Raw genomic sequence first — 17282 nt, forward strand, 5'->3', positions numbered from 1 at the left:
AATACCGTGGGACAATGATTACTCAAAAGAATTTCGGTTTAAAATTCTCAAGCAAAAAAAAGGAGGTTAGGGATCTAAAGTCTTAACTTAAGTAGATAAATGATGATCTCCAAAGGCCCCCAATTTCTCAATCTTTCAGTCTTTTAATTTCTCCACTTATACACTCGACCTTTACATATTTCTCTACTGGTTTCGAGATGACTCATGAAATTTTCAATAAGTCTTTACCATCAAATTCATCCAAATCTAACCCTTCTTCCTTCATTATAGCACCACAGCCAAAAATATTCCCTCAAAAATCTCTGGCACCTTCGTCACTTGCTAGTCCTCTGCCAACCTTGCCTATAATTCATTAGATGACCACTATGACCCTGGCAAGTTCGTCAAAATACGATATTGAATCAACAATGGATTACTTTAACTCAGGATCAGATGATACCAACTCAAAGATGGAACAAGTAGAGATCTCAACCCTCATGATATTGTAATCCTTCACAACACACCAAATTCCAAAAAAAATAAAACTTATGATCTCTGAATCATTGGAAAATGAAAGAAAGGAAGGTATTGGATCTAATTTACACAGCCAAGGTGATTCTTTCACCTTGAAAACCTAGGCTGGCTCGTGGTTCATCTTTGATGACCTCCATCCTTCTTTATGGAGGAACAAAATGCATGACTTTGGAGCTTGGATAGACAACCAGATGAATAGACATGGTGCAACTTTAGTTCAAGTTTGGGAGTAATTTGCATTAAGTTCATTGGCTCTCTAAGAGAATGATTTTAGTAACTAGATGAATACCGCCAACTCCAATTCATACAAATTTCAATGTTAATGAAGTACTGGGGACTATATACACAGAATTTATAGGATATCATAATCTCCTAGCAACACAAATACAACGGGAATATTTCACAATGAAATATTGTTCTCTCAAAAGATAGAATATTGAGAGCCATTACCAAAGGATTTCAACAAGATGTTACATGATTAATGGCACCAATGATCTTAACCTCAAGCAGGTATAGCTTCTCTTCTAGAAGAATTACACCCTAAAATACAGAGATCCATATCTACTATAAATATGTAAATGTCACAAATTATGCTAGGTCACATCCACCAAATAGCATTAGCCTCTCTTGATAAGCTGTGTGAGCGACAACATTACTTCCAAAATCTAATAAAAAGGCAACCTCTATACAAATTAGTATGCAAGAGATCAGACTTACATGTTAAATGCCCCTAAAGTAATTATGATTGTAAAGGCAAGAAGGAGCATCATTCTCAAAGGCATCAATTTGGAAAAAAATAAAAATTCAAGTACTTCAGAAATAAATCCATAAAATAGATTGTTATTTACTTTATAGCTTAAGGAGACATTATGCTAGAAGATGTCATAACAAAAAGAAGAAAATAGTTAATCTCCTTCAACAACTACAGATTGATGAAGCAGATATGCATAAATAAGAGGTAGACCTAGAATCTATATTCTCATAATAGGGTGAGCAAGATGGGGATACTATTTTTACCATCATAGAATGTGATAAACAATGTGGGCAGGTGCAAAAGGCACTGACAAGCTACCTGGTGTCCAATCCCATATTATCCAAATATGGTATAGAGATGGTTCAAATATAATAATAGTTACTCTCATAACATCCAGGCCTTTTGAGAATTGTTGACTTTAAGGTTTAAAAGAACTCTAAAGTTAAACAAGCTCATGTGAGAGTAGTCAAAAGATGTGACCTCCTGGAAAGTTATAAGCAAAAAATCCATACCGAGTGCGGTACTAAATTGGAGACAATATCAGCAGAGAGTGACAGGTTCACCAGTGAAGGCAGGGTGTTACAAATGGTATCGGAAACTATACCCAGATGGAAGTGTGCGAGTGAGGACGTTGCGCCTCAAAGGAGATGGATTGTGATGACCAATGTGGGCGGGTGCAAGAGGCATTGGCAGGTTATCTGGTGTCTACTCTCACATCATCCGGTTATGGCATAGGGATTATTCAAATGTAATGGTAGTCACTCTCATAAGCTAAGGTCTTTTTAGAGCAGTTAGATTCTGAGTTCAAAAGAACTTCGAAGTTAAGTATGCTTAGGCAAAAGTAGTCAAACAATGGATGACCTCCTAGGAAGCTCTGAACAAAACATTTCATACCGAATGCGGTGGCTAAATTATGGAAAATATCAGTAAAGAGTGAGAAATTCGCCAATGAAGGTGGGATGTTACATAAAGGACACTAACAGTGAAGAAGCAGAGTTTGCTATATACGTGGCTACACCGATAAAAGACAGACCTATTAAGAAAGCACTTAGCATCAGTATGATACCTACTCTAAATATCCAAGTGCAAGTTCTAGTAGAAAAGTATATAGCACCAATTAAAGTCATTGCATATGTGGACACAGGAGCCCATAAAACCATAATAAATCCATACATCCTTCCGAAACAATTCTAGGTTCCACGCAAGAAATTGTTTAAAGTTGGAAATGATAAGCTCTTCGCATAGACTTGATCACTAAACACTCAATTGGGATCAAGTTCTTTGCTGACTGTACTATATGGATGAAAGTTTTAGGCACCAAACTTCGAGATAAAGACATCCTTAAGCAAGAAAACTACAAATCCTAGAGAACTTAAATTTCATAACCAATTCAAGGCCTTTATATAAATACCAAAATGATATTCATTATTCTAATAAGTACATTCAGACTACAAAAAATTCCAACAAAATCTCCTTTCCATTTGTGCTAAATCGGGAACTGTAAGAGAGTTCTTTTTGTTTTTTGCTTTTTACTTTTTAAGAAACAAGTAGACGCTGTTGTTTTACCCCAAACTCCCTTTGCATAGGACATGCTTGTTCGACCACCCATGTGGAAAGATAAGAAATGCCTATCAAATATGTCTTGCGTGAATATAGTGTATATATATATATTTATTTATTTCACGTGCAAAATATTAAGTAAAACAATTTTTTTTTTTTGGGAAAGAAAGTAAAATAAGTTATATAGCAAAATATTTTCCATTTCTTTTCTATCTTTTATTGCAAAATATTATATATCTATATACATATATATATATATATATATATATATGAAAATTCTATAGTGAGAACGGTCCGCATGAGGACCGCAGTATTAGTGACGGTTTTTTATAGTATTAACGACGATTTTTTAGAAAATCGTCACCAATACTATGAAAAACTGTCACCAATACTGTGGTCCGCATGAGGACCGTCCGCACCATAGACGGACTGTATATATATATATATATATATACAGACCATCTACTATCAGGTCGGACCGCACGCCATCCATCCGGATAAAAAACATGCTCAAATTCACAACCTTTGGATTTTGACACCTGGAATGGACAGCTGAGATTGAAGAAATGGCTCACGTGTGAAAACTTTGCCCAAATCGCCCCCTGCCCGCTCGCCAATCTGATTCCCTTCCCCCTCTCGCAAATCTAATAAAAAAGGGCAAATGCAACCAGATGTGGATTAGCAGCTGGGGTTTTCACCAAGAGGATCAACACTGCCAACACCCTGACACATGCATTGAGAGCCGGGACTGTATGGATCAATTGCTTCGATGTATTCGATGCTACAATTCCTTTCGGTTGGTACAAGATGAGTGGGATTGGAAGGGAAAAGGGAATCAACAGCCTAAACAATTACTTGCAGGTGAAGGCTGTTGTTACTCCTCTGAAGAATCCAGCATGGTTGTAAAAAATCACTAATTAAGATCCACACCAATGTTAATCTCCAACCTCTTTTCTTTTTCTTTTTTCCTTTTTTTTGTCTGGTTTTTCGAATTAGGAGATCGTATCCCTTTTATGACCATGTAAAGAAGCTATCAAACTTCCACTAGTTACCGAAAACTGGTTTGTCTTTTAAGACTTCCCGAGGTTTTATCTGCATCAATCTCTCTCTCTCTCTCTCTTTCTCAAATTGTAGTGATGCAATGTTCTTGTATATCATATCTTTGAACATTCCTACTATATATGGTTAATACAGAAAGATTTCAATGATAATTAAACCTGAATCTATAATATTAAATTAAGGAATCTTTAATATTTATGATCAAATTAAATTCAATTCCAACTACTGTATGTACAAACGTGGTATTGGTATAGCTTTTGGTTACTGTTAGAAAGAAAAAAAGTGGTTCTGGAAACTTCCATAACCAAAAGGTTTACATTTCAATTTCCTTCAACTAATTGGAAAAAAAAAACAAAAAGGACAATCAACAAAACAAAAAAAAAAAAAAAAAAAAAAAAAAAAAAAAAAACTCTTCTAAAAAATATGTCATTTTCTAAAAAATCAATAGCATTAATTAAGAAGATATTTGGAAAAAGAAGCCACTTTCTTGGAGCTAAGATATGTAAATTATTTTCATACACTAATTGGCTACACCTGACCCTTTCTGGTTCCAATCGATTGGCCACTTGGGCTGGATTTTGGTGGCTGGAATGATGGGGCTAAATTTTGGGTGGCTGGAACGGTGGATGTGTAGAAGCAGAGGAGAAGAGGAGAAGAGAAAAGTTGTTGTGCGAATGGAAAGGGCAGGTTTGGACAAAGTTTTCACACGTGAGCCATTCCTTCAATCTCAGCCGTCCATTCCAAATGTTAAAATCCAAAGGCTGTGAATTTGAGCATGTTTTTCATGCTGTCCGACCTGATAGTAGACGGTCTGTGTATATATATATATATATTTATATATATTTCATTTTATTTTCTTCCTCCTTAGTCGGAACAGGGGCTAACACTAACAGTACATATATCGAATCAATTGACAATTTTTAAAACTAGAGGTGGCTTCTGAATTTCGTTATACCCAATATATATATTCATATAACTTAATAGTTTTGATATATAAGTAAAACAAGTTTTTAACTATGATTTCCATAGGAAAATTCATTATAATCCTCAGTTAATTTTGGTAATATTAACATATATAGCTATTTATTTCAACAAATTGAACATGGATGCTTTTTCTTCTTTTTTTAAAGAAAATTATACGATTATGATAGCTCAACTTACCAACTATTCTTGTTGCTATTCAATGTCAAGACAAAAGAAGCTGATGCCCGGTTATCTTCACCGATCTTCCTATCTCATTTTCTTTAAATTAGAGGCTCGTGCCATCGTACGCGTGGTCTTGATTTGACTAATAGCACTACATATAATCAAAGCCTTTTTTTTTAATTTTTTTTTAATTTTTTAATTTTTTATTTATTTATTTATTTATTTTTTTTTTTGTATCTTTTCCAAACATGTTTATAGTATGATACGACAGAGGATCGGTTTTATAGAGAAGCATATATAACGCAACACCCAGTACCACTTTTCAGACATCTCGATTATCTTCCGAAACATGACAAATCTGCCACCAACCGCCAACAACAAGCTTCACGGAAAGGTGGCAATAGTCACCGGTGGAGCCAGCGGCATCGGCGAAGCCACAGCTCGCCACATCATCAACGATGGTGCACGTGCAGTAGTCATAGCCGATGTACAGGACGAGAAGGGTCAAAGCGTCGTCGCTTCGATCGGCTCCGACCGCTGCACCTACATCCACTGCGATGTTACCGATGAAAACCAGGTAAAGTCTCTAGTTAAATCCACTGTTTCTATCTACGGCCGCCTGGACATCATGTTCAGCAATGCCGGGATTGCCACCGTCACCAGAAACCAAACCGTATTGGACCTGGACTTGTCGGAGTTCGACAAGGTCATTGCAGTGAACACGAGGGGAATGGCGGCTTGTGTGAAGCACGCGGCGCGTGCAATGAAGGAAGGAGGGGTAAGGGGAAGCATAATATGTACGGCGAGCGCGTTGGCGAGTCGTGGGTACAAAACATGGACAGACTATGTGATGTCGAAGCACGCGGTGATCGGGCTGGTGAGATCAGCGAGTTTGCAGCTCGCCGGCGACGGGATTCGCGTGAACTGCGTGTCGCCGGGATTGGTGGGGACACCGTTGACGATGAGGGTGTGGGAAGTGAAGGAGGAGGAAGAAATGGAGAAGGTGGTGGAGAAGTTTTCAAGCTTGAGAGGGGTTCTGGGAGAGAAGCATGTGGCTGATGCGGTGTCGTTTTTGGCTTCAGAGGAGTCAGAGTTTGTGACTGGGCTTGATTTGGTAGTCGACGGTGGGTTCATTGCTTGACCAACCTTATTCTATTATTTTCGTTTTATCTCTATTTATCTGTTGTACTTTGGATTGAACTTGTATGGGGATTGAAGGTGAAAGGGGTTTAAAATATGGTTTTAACTGTAATAAAAATATTTGAAAATCCATTATATTGAAATCTCATATGCTTTTGTTTGCACGTATTTTCTTTCTTTCTAAAGATTTATTCCTTTTTTGGGCTGTGGAGGGGTGAGAGGGAGTATTTTTTATTTTTTGTTTTTTTGTTTTGTTATTTGTTTATTTATTTGAAAATAATTGAATGGTAGTTTAAAACAGAGAGCAACAACTTAAGAGTGTTGTTTTACCCCGAGAGCTGCAGTTCTATATACACTAACAAATATTTTAGCTGCACTAGTTCACCACGTCAAGACAGATATATATACTAACTACATTAATAATTTATACTTCTTTTATCTCCAATAATTTAAAACAACACATAATTAATATACTACAAGTTTACACTCTTCAAGGTATTACCATGCTTTTTAACTTCCCAATCAATGTTTTTATTTGAAATTGGTGTGGGTTCGCAATGATATGAAGTTTTTTTTTTTTTTTTTTTTTTTTTTTTTTTTTTTTTTTTTTTTTTTGCTTTAACCACGTCATGAATGGTTTTTTTTTAGTTGTTTGTGCTTCCTTGTTCATCAATGGATCTGATTATGTTTTTTTTTTTCTTTTAATTTTCTTTAAATGTTCATCAATGAGAAGTAGAATTTTAAAGAGGAGTGAGCTGAGTATATTAGATTATAAAAATTTTACCTATGCAGAGAAGAGCAGAGTATATTGGACTATAAAAATTAGGTTAATTTCACTTACACTCCTTAAGATTTATCCTATTTCAAATTATAGCTAGAGGTTTCAAATATTTTAAAAATACCCATACGTAGTTAACTTAAAATACACACACGTAGTTAACTTCTTTCAAAAAGATTTTCTCTCATATGTGACAAATTATAAAGACATTAATTGTCAGGACCCGTCCAAAATTCCACACTGGAACCCTAGACAAGCCGTAATCCCAGAGAAACCCTACCGGACCCTCCAATGGAAAATCCGGCAGAACCTCCCCTAAGGGTTGAACTTACCACAAATTTTTTGCACTGAAAATACACTTCTATACACATCTCCTTATTCCTCCCACATTACTACAATTTGATTCCACAATTTTGCAGCACTCCAATGAATAACAATAAATCAGTGCATAATTAATAACTAAATGTCCAATACAGTATATAGAGCATTATACAAATAAATGTGGAATTAATACAATGTCAGATGAAACAATACAAGATGAAGAGGAAAAAGGGAAGAAATGCTTCTTAAACTTTCGGCAATGAACTGAGATGTCGGGCGCGTCCCGGACGATCAACATCTCCCAACCTGTACCTAGGGTAACGGAATTTAAAAATATGAGATGCTAATCATCTCAGTGAGTGATCCTAACTACTGTACAATTATAACAGTAATAATAATTATAGTACACTTGATTACTCAAGAATAAATAAATAAATAAATAATAATTAATTGAAGATAATATTTCTCTCAAAACTCTCTCCATTCACTCCGTTGGAAATGTTCCCCTTTTAAAACATTTTCGCAAAACCCGATTGTTCGTATTTCCCGAAAACCAAGGAATCAATTAATTTAATAAATAATAATTAAATAACCCAAATGTAATAAAATATAATAAATAATTTTTTGAACACTTTAGGGTTTGAAATTTCTATCTGAAAATTCAGACTTGATGCACCACACCATATACCAGTGATGCCCTTCGATACCCAGCGTCCCGAGCACCGACTGGTGGGGAGGTTAAAGAGAGAAACTTGCATACGGCGCTTCGGCATCCCGACAGCGCCGCTGCTGAAATCGTCATCCCGGCCACGGAGGGGGACGACTATGGCCAAGATCAAACTTGTCTGCCCTCGGTCCAATGGCAACTCACGGGAAACATAATAACTTGCGCGCTAATCCACATATACAGCCAGAACACCAATACTGTATGAGTGCGTCTAAAACCAGTTATTAAATTAATTATTACCGTACCGATTTTTCAAAAATCACCATGGGAATTATACCAGTTTTCAAATTTACCATCCCACATTTTCCTTTAACATTTCCGGTACGAAACCATCGATAATAATATACCAATAATTTTTCTCGTAGCACAAAGTCCATCAAATAATATTCCACGGGCATGATTTATAAAATTTGAAACCACCAATTTAAACCAATCATGCCCAAAAATAATATAAAAAAATCCAGACACAATTAATTTATGAAAATACCTTACTCATGTGTAATAAATACAATTAAATCAAAATAAAATAATAATCAGAAATTTCTTAATAACCCAAAATTTCGTTTAGCATCAATGGATATATATATAAAATAATATTTTTTTCCAATTATATTTAAATTCCACCACATGAGCATAATTCTAGATATCAAATTAACACGACATAAATATAATTAATCACCCCAAAATAATTTTAAAGGTGGGTCACTCACCTGGAGCACGTAATTAAATCACGATCCACCATAGGATCGATTCCACAACGCACACGTGCTCCTAGAACACAATTCACACACAGTCAAACAAAATAATATTTTATTCGGATAAATAATACCCGGTACCCGGGGGTTAAACACAAACGTTAACCAAAATTGACGAGTAATATACCAAATCGAAGCTTGAGTGACGAGGATTACGAATCCTGTCTTACTTCCCAGAGATCGGACCCGAGCTGGCCGGAATCTCGCCGGAAAGCTTTCGGGATTCAACTCTTCGATTCTCCCAAACCATCGCGAATTGGAGAAAAAGGACATCGGATTTGGATTCAGGGGGTCGGAATTAGTGGGGAGGGACTGACGGTGCAACTGGGTACTCGCCGGAACTGGATTTTCCGGCTAGCCGCCGAGGTCATCGGCAACCGTCGCCGCCGCCGACGCGTCCAGTAGCCGATGGCTGAGATTTTCGGGGGTTTTGTAGATTGAAGGGAGAGGGTTCCAACGGGACCGGCAGTGAGGCAAATGGAGGTCGGACGACGAAGAGATCTGGGTTTGAAGGTGGGGGCGCCGCCGCCGAAAAAAGCCCTGATCCGGGCGCGTCGCCAGTCGGTTGGCCGTGAAATTTGGTGGGTAGGCCGAAATTCCCATGGGTGAGAGACTGGTCAGGCGCGTGTGGCTTGGGGTGGCCAAAAACTGGGCAAATCGGCGATGGCCAGTGGTGGAGGGGAAAAATCACCGTCGCTGGAAAACGCTCCGATCCCGACGTGTTACCAGCCGGTTGGCCGTGAGATTTTGGGGGTTGGCTGGGAATGGAGAGGTGCTCCTGCCTGGCCGGCGCGTGTGACAAGATTCGGCCGAAAAAGTTGACAACTCCGACGGCCGGTGATCTTTCTCTCTCCCTTTCTCTCTCCTCTCTCTCTTTCTTTCTCCTCCCCCGCCGTTTTGCCAAAATAAAAGCCACCGTGGGTGACACTGTTCAGCCACGTGGACCTCTCAGATGTCGACACGTGGCGTTTCACTGCTCACTTAAGCCAGATATAATAAAATATTACAGTATTCGAAAAACTTCACATGTCCATAACTTCTTAACCAGATGTCCAATTTAAGCGTGCCGCTAGTCTATGAACTCGTATCAACGAGTACTTTACAACCGTATGAAAGTCAAAACAAAATTCTACAACTATAAAAAGTCAACTCCCGGCACCTTTTGGACAGGTTGCACCTCGACTTCTCTTGCCCATAACTTTCAAACCGTAGCTCCGTTTTCGACATGTTACTAGTCTAAGAACTCGTGCCAATATGTACTTCATAACGGTACCTCAGTCAACCTAGAATTCCATCCGAGTCAAAAAGTCAACTTTTGACCCCTGCGATCAACGGTCAACCGACAACATCGGTCAAAGTTGAAAAATTTCCGTTGTACTTTGGGACGGGGTGTTACATTAATATTCTTACAATACAAAAATAACTTTTAATTACATATATAGCTTCTTCTTTCTTTTTCTTTTTTTTTTTCTTTTTTTTTCTTTTTTTTTTTTTTGGTGAGAATATTAGAGTTGACCTCATAAGAAGCTCTAAACATAAAGCTTCATACAAAGTACAATAGCTAAATCAGGGACAATATCGGTAAAGAATGACAAGTTTGCCAGTAAAGATAGGATGTTGCATAGAGGACACAAATAGTTAAGAAGAAGAAGAGTTTGTTATATACATGGTTACACCAATAAAAGATACACCTAATAAGAAAGCACTTAGCATTAGTATGGTACCTACTTCATATGTCCAAGTGCAAGTTCTAGTAGAAAAGTATGTAGCATCAATTAAAGCCATTGCATATATGGATATAGGAGCTCACAAAATCATGATGAATCTAGACATCCTTTAGAAACAATTCTAGGTTTCTCATAAGGAATTGTTTAAAAAGCTGAAGATGATAAGCTCTTCATCACAGGCTTGATCACTAAACACTCAATTGGGATCAATTTCTTTCCTAACTGTGTTATATGGATAAAAGTTTTAGACATCAGACTTCCAAATAAAGACATCCTCAAGCAAGAAAGCTACAAAAAGTTTCATAACCAGTTCAAAGCATTTATATAAACTAGGTATGGGCCACGTGCGTTGCACGTGGACCATGGTTTAATAGTGTTAGATATACTTTTTTTTTATTTAAAATATAATTTTAATTTGTAATGTTAATTTTGAATTTTGAATATTATTGAAGTTATGTAATTATTATTATTTTAAATTTTATGGTGTATGGACCATATTTTTTACATAAAATTTCTCATGCAAAAATTTCAAGCCTTTCAATCTTTGTCCTCTTTACCTAACAACTAATAAGCTTAAAATAGTAAAAAAAAAAAATTATGATATGAACCAAATTAAGTTTGCTAATTTATTTCTAAATTCCACCCATAACATTTAAACAAAGAAGTTAATAAAACAAAAAGATTAATAACATTTTACAAAACGATATGAGAGTTTTGTAATCTATGGAACATAACAAATTGATAAATTGCAACAATTTTCAAAGTTTTTTTTTTCATTAATTCAAGAAAAAGAAATTATTTTTTGGTCAATATCTAAGGAAAAGACTTTTGAAAAGAAAATATATAAATAGTTCTGTATAACAAATTTATTAGCCAGAAATTACATCTGTATGAAAGATCATATTGCCTTAGAACACATGAGCCAAAGAAGATATCAATTCTACCAAAAAAAAAAAAAAAAAGAAAAATTTCCATTTTTGCTTCCCAAATTCTACGATCATGCCTGATTTCTATTTGCTTCCGGACTAAATTCTTTATAACACATTAAAAGATCTTCTCATTTAGCATGTTTGAACAATTACTTTACTTTTCTTTTAATTATTTTGGATAAAAATTCATAGCCATATTTATATCCAAAACAAAAACAATACATTCACGTTATCAAAATTTATAACTATTATGACATAAAACACAATAAAAGTATGAAAAATTACCTTCCTACTGTAATTTATTATGAAGATCAATTTTAACTATTCTAAAACAAAACTAAAAAAACAATTCTACACGAAGTTAGCTTTTTCTAAATGGAATTAAATTATCACGTATCATTAACGGCTCAAAAGAATAAATAAAAAAATATTGTGAAAACAAAATTCTATAGCAATCTAATTTTAATTGTCCAAACCTACTATCAAACCCCAATAAATCCAAAACATTCCTCTTTCTTGGTTTTTTATTTATTCATTTTTTTATGATTTTGATTGTCCAAAACCTACTATCCAAAACCAGCAAACAATCTCTACATTTTTTAACTTTTTTTTTTTTTCTATTTGATCGTTTAGTCATCTTTTTTAGAATCTTTCAAAGATTCTAACTCACTTTCTATCTATGATTGCCAAAAAAAAAAAATGTAAAGGAACAACCAAATATCAACATCAGAAAGAAGAAAATAATAATTAGACCATTAAAGATAAAATTGAAAAATAACAAAACAAAACTAAAATCGTAAGAAAAAAGGAAAGAAAGTGATAGAAAACATTAAAAAAAAAACCCAAATTCAGTCAAATACCAAATCTTACTTTCTCTGTTTATGAGTAACCCAAAAGAATTAAAAAAATAAAAAAATAAAAAAAATAAAAAAAAAAGAAGAAGAAGAAGAAGAAAGTAGATTGTAAAGAAACAACCCAACATCAAAAACATAATTGGAAAAGGAAAAAGGAAAAACATAAAAAAAAAAAAAAATAGAGCGTAAATCAATTCAGAAGCCAAATATACAAGCAAAGACAATCTAAAGGCCACAAATGCAATGGAAATTGGAAATCAAAATTTCAAAAAGAACCAGAGACATATACAAACCAAGTTTCAGAGAATTCTTTTCTTCTGTTCCAAAAAAGCAACGGAAGCGACAGAAATAATGCAGTAAAAAAAAAAATCTAAAATTAAAACCATATCAGTACAAATCCAATCCTAAAATTTCATGATAGTAGGTAAATCCATTTGAGTAAAAGCCATGCCTGTGGGACTACCATAAGATTTCGTTTAAATATGATGGAGCTAATTGGTTTTTTTTTTTTTTCACCTTTTTGGAAAAACAAAAAAGGAGAAAATACATGCATATAAAAGCCTCTACTCCCAAACGAAAGAATGCTCTCAATCTCACCCGCACACGTGACAGAAAGAAACTAATTTGTTTTTTTCCCCTTTTTCATACTTTTTTATTTTATTTTTTTCTTTGTTTCCTTGACTCATTGAATAGATACATTTGCCCTATTTCTCTCTAACCCTATGTGAAGGAAGCATCAATTTATCCTTCGTGTAGGTCAGCCTTAGCAATTTTTCATTTTTTTTTTCTTTTCTTCAACTTGATATTTCGATTTTGTTTCTTTCTATTCCCTTATATTTCCATTTTCTTTTATTTTTAAATTTTTTTATTTCCCTAGCCTTTAATAGTTCCACTATCAATAGTTTCTTTCAAACCTTTTTTTTTTCTATTTTTACCAAATTTGTGTTTCTTCATTATATTTTTTGGGTATTATAACTTAAAGTAAATTTTTCCTTTTTTTATGGTAATCATGGACGTCTACATATGCTATATTTTTCAAGACAAAGCATAAAGAAGAGTCCCATCATATACAGTATTATAGGAATAAAAAATTTATTTTACATATATGGCCAAAAAAAATCCAAGAAAAAAGAGAAAGCAAAGAATGTGTGTGTGTGTGTGGGCGGGTATACTAAGAAGTACATTAGACTACAAAAAATACCAACAAAACTCCTCTCCTATTTATGCTAAATAGGGAAGTGTAAGAAAGTTCTTTTTGGTTTTTGGTTTTTGGTTTTTACTTTTTATTTTTTATTTTTTGAGAAACGAGTAGACGCTGTTGTTTTACCCCAAACTCCATTTGCTAAGGATGTGCTCGTTCGACCCATGTGAAAAGATAAGAAATGCATGTCAAATATTTCTGCGTGAATATAGTCTGACGTCCAACTTCCCTCCGTACCCATGTGAAAAGATAAGAAATGCAGGTCAAATATGTCTGCGTGAATATAGTATAACTTTTCTCCCCGCCGCGCACAAAGGCTAACACCTATATTTGAATCAATTGACAATTTTTAAAACTAGGGGTGACTTCTGAATTTTTTATACCCAAAAAAATATATATATTTAGATATTCATATAACTTAATAGTTGTAATATTGACAGCTCAACTTACCATCTATTCGTCAGAAAAAAAAAAAAAAAATTATACAATTATGATAGCTCAACCTTACCAACTATTTTTGTTGCTATTAATGTAGAGACAATTGAAGTTGATCCTCGGTTCAAAATTTCAGTGAAAATATCAAATTTTTAAAATATAAAAATTTCTATAAAAATATGAGAAAGTATCAAATATCAATAAAGTTCATAAAAAATTATGAAAATTTATTTTAAAAAATAAAAATTTTTATTAAAATTTTATCATTAACTTATTTAAATAATTAGTTATCAAATTGATTATAAAATTGTAAAAATATTGAATAAATGTTATATTTCTCTTAGTTAATTTAATTTATAGTAAACGGTAACGATCATAATAAACTATTATTGATAAAAATATACCCAAAAAATTATATATTTTATAAATTATTTATTAATTAAAATAAAACAATCATTACGAATATATTATATTTCATAAATATCATCTCAATACTCATAGAATTATTAGATAATTGAAAATTATTAGTATTTTTTTCATTCTCATTTTTAAGATGTGAAATGTGAAAAGTAATTAATAATTTTTTATGTAATTATTAATATGTCAACTATAAAAATCTTATACTAAATATAGTTATCTTTGATGTTTAATATAATGTATTCCATCATCTTTTATTTTTATATGCTTAATGTTATTAATTTAAATGCTGTTATTATCAATTTTACATAATATTGTATTTTCATATTATTATTTTATGTTATTATTTTTCATTCTTATATAATTAATTGTTAACTTATAATTATGGGATTCTAATAAATCAATCTTATACAAAATGTATAGCAAATATATATATATATATATATTATCAATGAATAGAACTTATAGAAGTTATTAAATTCAATTTATTTTGTTTTATTTATATTATTAAATACTTAAAAAATAATTAAAAAGTTAAAAAGAAATCATCACTATAGTTAATTTGATAAAATAATTCACTACACATCAATAATATTTTTGAATTTTTTATAAAAAAATTTAAAAAATTTGGTAAATATTTTTAAAATTTCCATAGAAATATTTTGATAAAAATTTGTATAGAAATTTTGGTAAAAATTTGTATAGATATTATGAAAATCTTATCCATTTGTATTTAAAACTTAAATTTTATTTTCACTCCTTAAAAAAATAAAAATTTCCAAAAAAAATTGGATATTTTAAAGATTGATCCCCGCTACTCTTCACCGATCTTCCTATCTTATCTTCTTTAAATTAAAGGCTCGTGCCATCGTGGTCTTGATGATGACTAAGAACACTGCGTAAAATAAAAGTCACTACGCACTAAGGCTATTTTTTATAAAAAATATTTATCTTTTCCAAACATTTTTATAATATAATATTATTGTAGATCAGTTATATAAAGAAGCCTCTATATAACCCAAAACCCGTTACCAGTTTCAGACATCTCGATTAGCTTCCGAAACATGGCAAATCTTTCACCAACCGCCAACAACAAGCTTCACGGAAAGGTGGCAATAGTCACCGGTGGAGCCAGCGGCATCGGCGAGGCTACAGCTCGCCACATCATCAACGATGGTGCGCGTGCAGTGGTCATAGCCGATGTACAGGACGACAAGGGTGAAAACGTCGTCGCTTCGATCGGCTCCGACCGCTGCACCTACATCCACTGCGACGTTGCCGATGAAAACCAGGTAAAGTCTCTAGTTGAATCCACTGTTTCTATCTACGGCCGCCTGGACATCATGTTCAGCAATGCCGGCATCTCCGGCGCCACCAGCAACCAAACCGTCTTGGACCTGGACTTGTCGGACTTCGACAAGGTCATTGCAGTGAACACGCGGGGAATGGCGGCGTGTGTGAAGCACGCGGCTGGTGCAATGAAGGAAGGAGGGGTGAGGGGGAGCATAATATGCACGGCGAGCTTAGCGGGGAGTCGTGGGTTAGAAACATGGACAAACTACGTGATGTCGAAGCACGCGGTGATTGGGCTGGTGAGGTCGGCTAGTTTACAGCTCGCCGGCAATGGGATTCGCGTGAACAGCGTGTCGCCGGGAATGGTGGGGACGCCGTTGATCATGAGGACGTGTGGAGTGGAGGAGGAGGAGGAAATGGAGAAGATTGTGGAGAAGTTTTCAAGGATGAAAGGGGTGCTGAGGGAGAAGCATGTGGCTGATGCGGTGTCGTTTTTGGCTTCAGAGGAGTCAGAGTTTGTGACTGGGCTTGATTTGGTAGTGGACGGTGGGTTCACTGCTTGACCAACCTTATTCTATTATTTTCGTTTTATCTTTATTTATCTGTCGTACTTATGATTGAACTTGTATGGGAATTAAAGGTGAAAGGGGATTAAAATATGGTTTTAATAGTAATAAAAATATTTGAAAATTCCATGATATTGTAATCTGATATGCTTTCGTTTGCAAGTATTTTCTTTCTCTTTAAAGATTTACTCCTTTTTCATGTTAAACTTATTAAGGCTATGGAGAAGCGAAGGGAGTATTTTTTATTTTTTGTTTTTTGTTTTGTTTATTTTCTTTTATTTATTTGAAAATAATTGAATGGTAGTTTAAGGAAGAGAGAAACAAGCTAGAGAGTGTTGTTTTACCCCAAGGGCAGCAGTTTTATATACACTATAAAATATTTTAGCTGCATTACATGTACACCACATCAAGATATATATCTACTACCTGCACTAATAATTTATACTTGTTTTATCTTTAATCACTTAAAATAAAACCTAATTAATACACTACAAGGTTTACACTCTTCAAGGTATTATTGTAACATCCCGTCTCGGAAGTACACTGGAAATTTCTCAAATTTGACCAAGATTGATCGGATTTGACCTTCATTGATCGAAAATGGGCTAAATATTGACTTTTTACTCCTGATGAAATTTTACATTGACCAAGGTACCATTAAAAAGTACATATTGTCACGAGTTCATACACTAGTAGTATGTTGAAAACGGAACTACGGTTTGAAAGTTATGAGCAAAATAAGTTGAGGTCCAAACTGTTTAAGGAATGCCAGAGTTGACTTTTTGTTCATGCAAAGTTGAGCTTTGACTCATGCATGGTTGTGAAATACTCGTTGATACGAGTTCATAGACTAGCTGCACGCTTAAATTGGACATCTGGTTAAAATGTTATGGACCTGCAAATTTTTTAGATACAGTATTATTTTAATATTATTTTTAAATATATGAACAGTGTGCCACGTATGACTTATTAAAGGGTACCATGTGTCATTATGGTGAGATACCACATGTCAACCATGGTTAAATACCATATTATTTTATTAGTGTTCTATAAAATAATATTATTTTATATAATTGTTTATTATTTTCTTTTCTTTTTTCTTTTTCT

The 17282-nt window shown here is 34.1% G+C and overlaps 2 protein-coding genes across 2 annotated transcripts; both read left to right on the forward strand.

Moving 5' to 3' along the window:
- Positions 1 to 5291: 5291 nt before the first annotated feature.
- LOC125422432 ((+)-cis,trans-nepetalactol synthase NEPS2-like) lies at positions 5292 to 6336 on the forward strand. The gene has a single exon (XM_048474105.2). The coding sequence runs from the start codon at positions 5382 to 5384 to the stop codon at positions 6171 to 6173; it is 792 nt and encodes a 263-aa protein (XP_048330062.2). The 5' UTR covers positions 5292 to 5381; the 3' UTR covers positions 6174 to 6336.
- A 9005-nt stretch (positions 6337 to 15341) lies between these two features.
- On the forward strand, positions 15342 to 16314 carry LOC107407358 ((+)-cis,cis-nepetalactol synthase NEPS3-like). Its single transcript, XM_016014629.4, has one exon. It carries the CDS (start codon positions 15381 to 15383, stop codon positions 16170 to 16172), a length of 792 nt encoding a protein of 263 aa, XP_015870115.3. The 5' UTR covers positions 15342 to 15380; the 3' UTR covers positions 16173 to 16314.
- Positions 16315 to 17282: the final 968 nt, after the last annotated feature.

Source organism: Ziziphus jujuba, chromosome 2, assembly GCF_031755915.1.
Source record: "Ziziphus jujuba cultivar Dongzao chromosome 2, ASM3175591v1".
NCBI lineage: Eukaryota > Viridiplantae > Streptophyta > Magnoliopsida > Rosales > Rhamnaceae > Ziziphus > Ziziphus jujuba.

Bases quoted from the DNA above. Each gene is read 5' to 3' on its own strand.
- LOC125422432 (XM_048474105.2), top strand. From the start codon at position 5,382: ATGACAAATCTGCCACCAACCGCCAACAACAAGCTTCACGGAAAGGTG.
- LOC107407358 (XM_016014629.4), top strand. From the start codon at position 15,381: ATGGCAAATCTTTCACCAACCGCCAACAACAAGCTTCACGGAAAGGTG.